Below are 10000 nucleotides of genomic sequence, written 5' to 3'. Positions count from 1 at the left end.
TTAAGCATAAGCAGTTAATCAATTACCGGTAATCTTTATCGTATCCACAATTTACAGTTTTTGTTGACTTTGTTTTTGCCACCACAAAGTAGCATTTCAACTATGGCCATTTTATGAGAGTTTATGCTTCATTTTTTAACCATTTAGCAGACGCTTCTATCCAAAGGAATGAAGAGGTGTTTAGATGTAGCCTGAAGAGATGGGTCCTCCTAGCATCGCTCTGACAGGGTTAGCGTAGCATCGCTCTGACAGGGTTAGCATAGCATCTCTCTCGCACGCACGCACGCACGCACGCACACACACACACACACACACACACACACACACACACACACACACACAAGTCAGCCCCTTACCACTCCACCAAAAAATAGTCCACCCAGACAAACAAGATAATGAGTGAACACAGTTTTCTCTGAGAGTGAGATGGATGGAGGGATGGAGGGAGGGATGGAGGGAGAGAAGGAGAGGTGCTGTGGAAGCTGCTGAAAGCCCCAGCAGAGAGGAGGGCTGGTGAGAACCAGGCCATTAGCGAGATCGACATGACTGTAGCCTGGCACATGCACACACCAGGTGACCTGCGACCCGTATGAGCCAATGGGAGCGCTCCGTGTGTGTGTGGGGGGCGTGGCCGACACATATAGTTATATGACATCATAGTTGACACACGCATCACAGTGTCTGTTCAGGAGTCACGCGTGTTCTCTCTCTCCCGCTGGGGCCCGCGCTCCCTCTAATCAACACAGATAATTACACACACACACTCCCTCCTGTTACTGACACACACACACCCTCCTGTTACTGACACACACACACCCTCCTGTTACTGACACACACACACCCTCCTGTTACTGACACACACACACACACTCCTGTTACTGACACACACACACACACACACCCTCCTGTTACTGACACACACACTCCCTCCTGTTACTGACACACACACACCCTCCTGTTATTGACACCCACACCCTCATGTGCGTCTCACACACACACACACACCCTTTTGATACTGACACAAACCCACCTAGCCACCGACCTGCACACACACACACACACACACACACACACACACACACACACACACACACGTCCTTCAGGTAGAACCTTCTCACTACTGTGGTTCATGACCCCTGACCCTTCATCATCACCATGACCCCTGAGCCTGCATCATCACCATGGACACCATGGGCAGGATATCCTTATGAGAACCATCTTTACCTGCCTGCCACTGATGAAACCAGATCAGACTGACACACACACACACACACACACACGCACGCGCACACACACACACACACACACACACACACACACACACACACACACACACACACAGTGAGCATCTTGACATTTCAGAAGGAAAGGTTGCTAATACCTGCTTGGATTCATAAAGGCTGCTAGAATGACCTTCTCTCACACACACAAACAAACACACACAAACACACACACACACACACACACACACACACACACACACACACACACTCCAATCTCCCTCTCCCTCCATAGACACCATCACTGGGGTAGAAGAGCACAACTCTGCCTGTATCTGTTCTCTCTGAACCTCTAAATAATGAAGAAGAGCCTCACATGTTCAGCAACAATATCAGGCTGTGAGAAGCTACAAATATGGAAAAATAAATCATTATTTACACAACACACAGGCAATGAGGAGAGAACCCTTCCCTTTCAAATGTCAAAGAAAATTACAGAAATCTCTGGGTCAAAACACAAACAAATACACATCTTTGTAAATATTCAAATCCAATTGAAATATGTGATACAATATTTATAGACAGAGTAGTCCATCATTCACAACTGAATCCACTGTAGCACAGAGGCGCATGCTGTGGTTCCACCATAGCTAGACATAGAGCGCCACCTGGTGGTCATTATATCAGGGTTCCGACAAGTTTCAACAAGTCGAATTTAAGACCTTTTTTAGACCTCTTTGAATAGAACTTTAGACCTATTCGAGACACCGTATGGTAGCTTTTTGTCATCCTCGAGGTGATGAAATTAGGGATTTCACTGCCATACAGACAAAAAAGGAAGCGAATTGGCATTTTTTTGGTTCCAGCTTGATTCATTTCTGCGTAAATAGATGTGGTCGGACTGATTTCCTTGCAGGATCTCATTTTTAAGACCTAGCACCTCCTTTTTAGACCGGATAACTGAAATTTGAGACCTTTTTCGGCCTTGGATTTGGATTGCTGGCTTTTTAAGACCAGCGTGGGAACCCTGTTATATGCACATCTCATCAACGCTCCCCACAGGATTTTTTTATGGACTGACTTATATAGACTGACTTATATAGACTGACTTATATGGACTGACTTATATGGACTGACTTATATGGACTGACTTATATGGACTGACTTATATGGACTGACTTATATGGACTGACTTATATGGACTGACTTATATGGACTGACTTATATAGACTGACTTATATAGACTGACTTATATAGACTGACTTATATAGACTGACTTATATAGCGCCTTATTCCAAAGCGGTTGACAACGGCCTCTCATTCACACACACATTCACACTCAATGGCGGAAAGCTACCATGCAAGGCGCCGGCCCGCTCACTGGGAGCAATTTGGGGTTCAGTGTCTTGCCCAAGGACACTTCACCATGTGGCCACCCGGGGCTGGAACCGCCATTCTGCCGACCTTGAAATCATTACTTCCAGCTCTACCTCCTGAGCCACAGTAAGATGCTAGTTAAATTTGACAAATACATTCAGACAGCAAACTTGCCTGTTTTTCCATAGTTCTGTTCAGATTTCATTCTTGGTGGTGCTGGATTGCATAATTAAAATCAGCTCACCACCAAACACTAATAAGTGTTTATTCAAGTAAAAATGAGCTAAACAAATACAGCAAAATTCTGCAGCAAAATTAACTGAGGAACTTCATAACTTTCACTTTTAACAAAGATGTCATCGGTGTTCAAAGACAGTTTACCCATTCATTAACTCATTAACTCATTAATAAATATCAAGTTTCATTTGCTCTGACATGTAAAACACGCAGAACAGTAACCTTGCATCCGGTCACTGCAGTGGTTTTATTTAGACTAGATCAAACTAAATTAACTGACGAATTTCTCCCTCACAACTACTCCTGAAAGGTACCTTCACTCTCCGTAGCAAACCACAAACTACTCGCGCCATTGAGAGACAGGGTTGCCAGATGGGGCGGGTTACCGCCCAATGGGCTACTGGATTTAGCGGTTATTTAGCGGACTGGTTAGGCTGTAAATTGTCAATCCATCTGGCAACCCTGCCGCTGTTTGTTCATTGCGTAGGCTAGTCTACACATTAATAATAAAATTAAAAATATAGCCTATATATTCGTCTTTTTTAATATAGAACGAATCAGAATATGTGACAAATTAATTTTAGCAAATTGTATTCAAATTGTGCTTAGAGGGAAGTATTTTCACCGGACATTATGACCGAAGAGGTTTAAATATGTCGGACTTCAACAGATTTTACTGGACAAAGACCGGTAATTACCGGTTAACGGAAACCCAGGGGGGGGGTATCTACCTGTTTTGGCTGGTACTGGCAGCTGGAGCAATGTCTGGGGTCAGCACATACAAGCTGTTGTTCTTGGGCAAGTGTAAACTCTTCAGAAGTGTCTGGAGAGAGAGAGAGAGAGGGGGGGGGGAGAGAGAGGGGGGAGAGAGAGAGAGGGGGGGGGAGAGAGAGGGGGGGAGAGAGAGAGGGGGGGGAGAGAGAGGGGGGAGAGAGAGAGCATGAATAATCCAGGTGTGGGTGAAACGTCATCAGCCTCACACAGTTACAGTCATGCAAACTTCATGGTCTTGTTTAAAAAGACACAACTTATTGTTGTTTAAAATGATGCAGACGCACGCGCACGTACACACGCACGTACACACACACACACAACCAGTGTTGGGCAATATTACTTAGTAGAGTAATATATTAGTTATTACATATTACTCCTTAGGAAAGTAATATCCTTATATTACTTATTACTTGGAATCAAGAGTAATAATTAGTGTTGTTCCGATTCCATTTTTGGATCCCGATACCGATACCGATACCTGACCGTGCAGTACTTGCCGATACCGAGTACCGATCTGATACCACGGCGTTTGAAAAAACAAAACAAAAAAACATGTTTTTTGAGCCGCATACTAACCTCGATGTAAAATTATTGCTAACACTTAGTCTGGCACTGCTCAAAACCTTTGTAAAACTCGTAAAGTTTTTGTAAAACTTAAGTAAAAAAATTAAATTAAATTAAATTAAAAAAAACAAAAAAAATTACGTTTTTGTAAAGTACTCGCCGATACCGATACCAGCATTTTTGTGCGTATCGGTGGCCATGCCGATACTAGTAACGGTATCGGAACAACACTAGTAATAATATTACTTTACTTTTATATTACATATTACTTTCCCCCTTTCCACCCGCAAAAATATGTCTTGAAATCCAGTTTCTGTTGTTTTGCTGGCGTGGCCTCCGTGTTATCGGCAGGGGCTTTCGCAACCAGTTTAACTTTGTCGTGGGCCTTTTCCAGGTGCTTCAACAGGTTGGATGGAGTATTTTTCGCGGAAGACAGTAGTTTTCTTCCCGCACAAAGTTTGCAGCGGAGATTAATATTTTTGTCATCCTTGACAGACACAAAGTCAAAATAGTGTCGATACTTCCAGCCGTGGAAAGTAAAACGCTGTTCATCATCATCCGCCATGGTTTGATTTGTTTTGAGAAACGCCGCCACGCTGTCAGTTGTCAACACACTAGGCTACGTCATAAATGTGTGCAGGCTGCGGCACGTTCTAAAAGGAACAGATCTATAAGCTACTATGCACCTCAGCGCAGTGTGCTGATAGCTTGTATATCTGTTCTATCTTTGCACGCAACAACCCCGGTACTATACATGAATTATACGTTTAACAGCCATTGTAACGGGTAACGAGGCCCTTATTTGGCGGAGTAACGAGGTATAATATTACTTTTTCGCAGAGTAGTCTCGTTATATTACTCGTTACTGGGTAAAGTAATAATATTACAGTAATATATTACTTAGTAACTCGTTACTGCCCAACACTGCACACAACACACACACACACACACAGAGAGAGAGAGAGAAGACCCGTCCGTCTAGCCCCCCCCCCCCCCCCCCCCCCGCGCACGCGCGCGCGCACACACACACACACACACACACACACACACACACACACACACACACACACACACACTCACGCTGTCAGAAACGTCCCCACTCTTCCAGCCCTTCAGCTGCATTTTGGACACGGGGACGTGGAGCTCTGTCTCTAGGATCTGTTTGATTTCAGCTGCGGAGAGGAAGAGAAGAGAAGGGAGAACATGGGCAAAGTGTTCAGCATTGACAGTTCCAACATTTCACCACAAGATGGCATCATTTCACCACAAGACAGCATCATCTTTTCCTTCTGCCGTTTTTACCCAAAATTCTTGCGGGCCTTAAATCAGCCAGTCATGGGCCTGAAGTGGACCGCCTATTGGGGACCCCGAGTGTAGAGGATAGGAGGACAGGCTAGGGGATAGGCTGTAGGGGCTAGGGGATAGGAGCTAAATAGTAGGAGCTAAATTGTGGGGGCTAGGTGGTAGAAGCTAGGGGATAGAAGCTAAGTTGTAGAAGCTAGGGGATAGAAGCTAAGTTGTTGGGGCTAGGTGGTAGAAGCTAAGGGATAGAAGCTAAGTTGTAGGGGCTAGGTGGTAGAAGCTAGGGGATAGAAGCTAAGTTGTTGGGGCTAGGTGGTAGAAGCTAGGGGATAGAAGCTAAGTTGTAGGGGCTAGGTGGTAGAAGCTAGGGGATAGAAGCTAAGTTGTAGGGGCTAGGTGGTAGAAGCTAGGGGATAGAAGCTAAGTTGTTGGGGCTAGGTGGTAGAAGCTAGGGGATAGAAGCTAAGTTGTTGGGGCTAGGTGGTAGAAGCTAGGGGATAGAAGCTAAGTTGTGGGGGCTAGGTGGTAGAAGCTAGGGGATAGAAGCTAAGTTGTTGGGGCTAGGTGGTAGAAGCTAGGGGATAGAAGCTAAGTTGTTGGGGCTAGGTGGTAGAAGCTAGGGGATAGAAGCTAAGTTGTGGGGGCTAGGTGGTAGAAGCTAGAGGATAGAAGCTAAGTTGTAGGGGCTAGGTGGTAGAAGCTAGGGGATAGAAGCTAAGTTGTAGGGGCTAGGTGGTAGAAGCTAAGGGATAGAAGCTAAGTTGTAGGGGCTAGGTGGTAGAAGCTAGGGGATAGAAGCTAAGTTGTTGGGGCTAGGTGGTAGAAGCTAGGGGATAGGGGCTAAGTTGTTGGGGCTAGGTGGTAGAAGCTAGGGGATAGAAGCTAAGTTGTAGGGGCTAGGTGGTAGAAGCTAGGGGATAGAAGCTAAGTTGTGGGGGCTAGGTGGTAGAAGCTAGGGGATAGAAGCTAAGTTGTGGGGGCTAGGTGGTAGAAGCTAGGGGATAGAAGCTAAGTTGTAGGGGCTAGGTGGTAGAAGCTAGGGGATAGAAGCTAAGTTGTGGGGGCTAGGTGGTAGAAGCTAGGGGATAGAAGCTAAGTTGTTGGGGCTAGGTGGTAGAAGCTAGGGGATAGGGGCTAAGTTGTAGGGGCTAGGTGGTAGAAGCTAGGGGATAGGGGCTAAGTTGTAGGGGCTAGGTGGTAGAAGCTAGGGGATAGAAGCTAAGTTGTAGGGGCTAGGTGGTAGAAGCTAGGGGATAGAAGCTAAGTTGTTGGGGCTAGGTGGTAGAAGCTAGGGGATAGAAGCTAAGTTGTAGGGGCTAGGTGGTAGAAGCTAGGGGATAGAAGCTAAGTTGTAGGGGCTAGGTGGTAGAAGCTAGGGGATAGAAGCTAAGTTGTTGGGGCTAGGTGGTAGAAGCTAGGGGATAGAAGCTAAGTTGTAGGGGCTAGGAGGTAGAAGCTAGGGGATAGAAGCTAAGTTGTTGGGGCTAGGTGGTAGAAGCTAGGGGATAGAAGCTAAGTTGTGGGGGCTAGGTGGTAGAAGCTAGGGGATAGAAGCTAAGTTGTTGGGGCTAGGTGGTAGAAGCTAGGGGATAGAAGCTAAGTTGTTGGGGCTAGGTGGTAGAAGCTAGGGGATAGAAGCTAAGTTGTAGGGGCTAGGTGGTAGAAGCTAGGGGATAGAAGCTAAGTTGTTGGGGCTAGGTGGTAGAAGCTAGGGGATAGAAGCTAAGTTGTGGGGGCTAGGTGGTAGAAGCTAGGGGATAGAAGCTAAGCTGTTGGGGCTAGGTGGTAGAAGCTAGGGGATAGAAGCTAAGTTGTAGGGGCTAGGTGGTAGAAGCTAGGGGATAGGGGCTAAGTTGTAGGGGCTAGGTGGTAGAAGCTAGGACAGGGGTGGCCAACCAGTCGGAGACTAAGAGCCCAAAAAAATTGTTTGGGTACCAGAAAGAGCCACATCATACATGCGGGCTCACAAAAGCTCTCACTCTCACACACACTCACACGCAATACATTTCCAATAGGCTATGAGACCAGTGTTGTCATTTCAGCAAAGGCCAAGGTATGGCAAGGTACAGAGTGGGGGGGTTGAGGGGGGGTTTCCCCCCCTTGGTGGATTTTTTTTTTGCCAAATCAGTTGTGCAATAGTCAATTTTGGTGAGCTGTTTCTATACAATTGACTTATATGACATTAAGGTAATGAATAAAGGAGACAACTACAGTATGCAGGTGATAATCTACATCTTTCCTAGCAGGCAGACTGGTTCAATCTCCTTAGAAACAAAACATTACAGATGTAGCTATTCTCAACTCTAAATTAACTGCACTGTTAAAACACTAGTATTGTGAGACCTCACCTGTGTCCCTGTACTAGTCTCTGCTGCCCTTTGACCAAAAAAGGTCTTTATGTCCAGGCATTTTCCTTTTTTTCCCTGGCATATTTTTGTTACAGCTCACCTACTAAAAGTGAGACGATTGACAATATCAAAACATGCTTGCACACACATATAACTTACACACAAGTTAGTTTTACTGGCCCCAATTTGGTACAATTATTACTGAAATTATTGAGAATAGAGACATTGTTGACATACGTAAACTAGCTGTTGTAATCTTTAATGTTCGCTAACTAGCTTGTTAGAGTTAGCTTCACAATCGCGGGTGACATTAGGTCTGTTTTTTCACTAAAATAACATTAGAACATGTTTGACAGAACATGACATGAACTTGTTCATTAATATGTTACATTTGAACCAACAGTATTATGGCGTTTATACCGTTTGTTTAACCCACCTGAATGAACGAGAATCATGGACAAGATTTTAACGTTAACGTTACTTGTGGCTTGTTTATTGAGGAACCGATGTCGCTCCACCAGTGTTGCCAGATTGGGCTACTTTTGGTCACACTGGACGGGTGAATTTGGCAGCTTTTAGACTGGTTGGGCTGGAACTTGTCAAATCCCGTCTGGCAACCCTGCGCTCCACTACATCGCCTGGCTGGTGGGGTGAGATGGAGCCGGGAGGATTTTGAGTTACGTTGTGTGGAGTGGATAAAATCACCAAAATGACACAACGTGATTCAGATTACATTTTCTGGGGATTTTTATTTATTTTTTTTATCCAGGTATGGCGAGTGCCATAGATTGCCATACCAAAACAATGTCTATCGAGACACAGAGAGTGAGCCACGCACTTTTAATGAATGGATTAAAGAGCCGCACACAGACAGGCAAAGAGCCGCCGCGGGTTGGCCACCCCTGAGCTAGGGGATAGAAGCTAAGTTGTGGGGGCTAGGTGGTAGAAGCTAAATCGTAGTAGCTAGGTGGTAGAAGCTAGGGTGTAGGAGCTAGGGTGTAGGAGTCAGGGTGTAGGAGTCAGGGGATAGAGTCAAGGGACTAGGCGATAGGGAGGGATAGGAGCTAGGGGACTAGGAGGACTCACCGACTGTGCTAGCCTCCTCCAGCACCACCTCCACGGTGCGTTGGCGGTACTCCACCCGGAAGTGCAGCATCCTGGGCTGCCTCTCCACAATGTGTCGGGACGGGAGGACAGGGCAGAAGGCAGAGCCCCAGGCGGAGGTGGAGGTGGAGGTGGAGGCCGAGGCGGAGGTCGAGGCGGAGGCCGAGGCAGTGGCGGGGGCAGGGGCGGAGGCTGAGGCTGAGGAGGGTGGGGAAGACGAGGAAGAGGGGGGAGGGGGGGTGGCGGCTGCTGCCGCTGCCTCTGCTGTGGCGGCCTGGCTGTGAGGCCCGTAGAGGTCCGGCTGGGACGCCTCGGCGGAGAAGTTACTGGAACACAGAGAGACAGACCAGACTAGTCAAACAGGAGGCAGAGAGACAGACCAGACTAGTCAAACAGGAGGCAGACAGACCAGACTAGTCACACAGCTGGAGAAGTTACTGGAACACAGACACAGACCAGACTAGTCAAACAGGAGGCAGAGAGACAGAGTAACACATGTAGCTACCACACACAGAGCTAACACATGATGTAGCTACCATACATAGTGCCCCAATTTGAATGTACAAAAACATTGTAAAATGGAGGCAAAGTCAGCAAACCAAAACCAAAATCTAATTGTTGAATATTCTGAGTTGTAAGGTATGTTCTGCTCTGCTCAGCAGCACTGTCTGAATCAACTTGTGGCCGACAGATTAATATTAAATACAGTTCACTCCAACGCCACAAACTCACAACACGCCTAAAAAAAGAAAAATACCCACAAGGCCATTCTGCAGCGGCAACAAGGGCCACTCTCCTCAGCTGAGCTCAGCAGCAACACCAATAGAGTAAGAGGCAGAGTCAACAGGCTGTAAACCTCGCCTGGGGGGGGTCACTCTAGGCTGGGGGGGTCACACTGTAGCCTGAACCCAACAGAAGACCAATTGTCTGCAGCCACACACACAAAACAACTGCCTCTCGTGTCCACTACAGAGGTCAGACACACAAAACGTATTTCTCTCAATTTCCTGCAGCGTCTCTCTCTCTCTCTCTCCCTCACTCTCTCTCTCCTTCTCTCTCTCTCTCTCCCCTTCT

At 46.5% G+C, this 10000-nt stretch overlaps 1 protein-coding gene across 1 annotated transcript in view; it reads right to left on the bottom strand.

The window, feature by feature from the left end:
• faf1 (Fas (TNFRSF6) associated factor 1) overlaps window positions 1-10000 on the bottom strand; it is a gene marked incomplete at its 5' end in the record, with an annotated part of 131764 nt that overhangs the window by 88864 nt on the left and 32900 nt on the right. The window contains 3 exons of the mRNA XM_080547517.1: window positions 3566-3657; window positions 5253-5344; window positions 8909-9252. Coding sequence (XP_080403643.1) covers window positions 3566-3657; window positions 5253-5344; window positions 8909-9252 — 528 coding nt within the window. The remainder of the gene's footprint in view (window positions 1-3565; window positions 3658-5252; window positions 5345-8908; window positions 9253-10000) is intronic.

The sequence above is a fragment of the Nansenia antarctica genome, assembly GCF_963989245.1.
Source record: "Nansenia antarctica genome assembly, chromosome: 17".
Classification (NCBI taxonomy): Eukaryota; Metazoa; Chordata; class Actinopteri; order Argentiniformes; family Microstomatidae; genus Nansenia; species Nansenia antarctica.
This window is presented reverse-complemented; position numbering and strand designations above follow the sequence as displayed.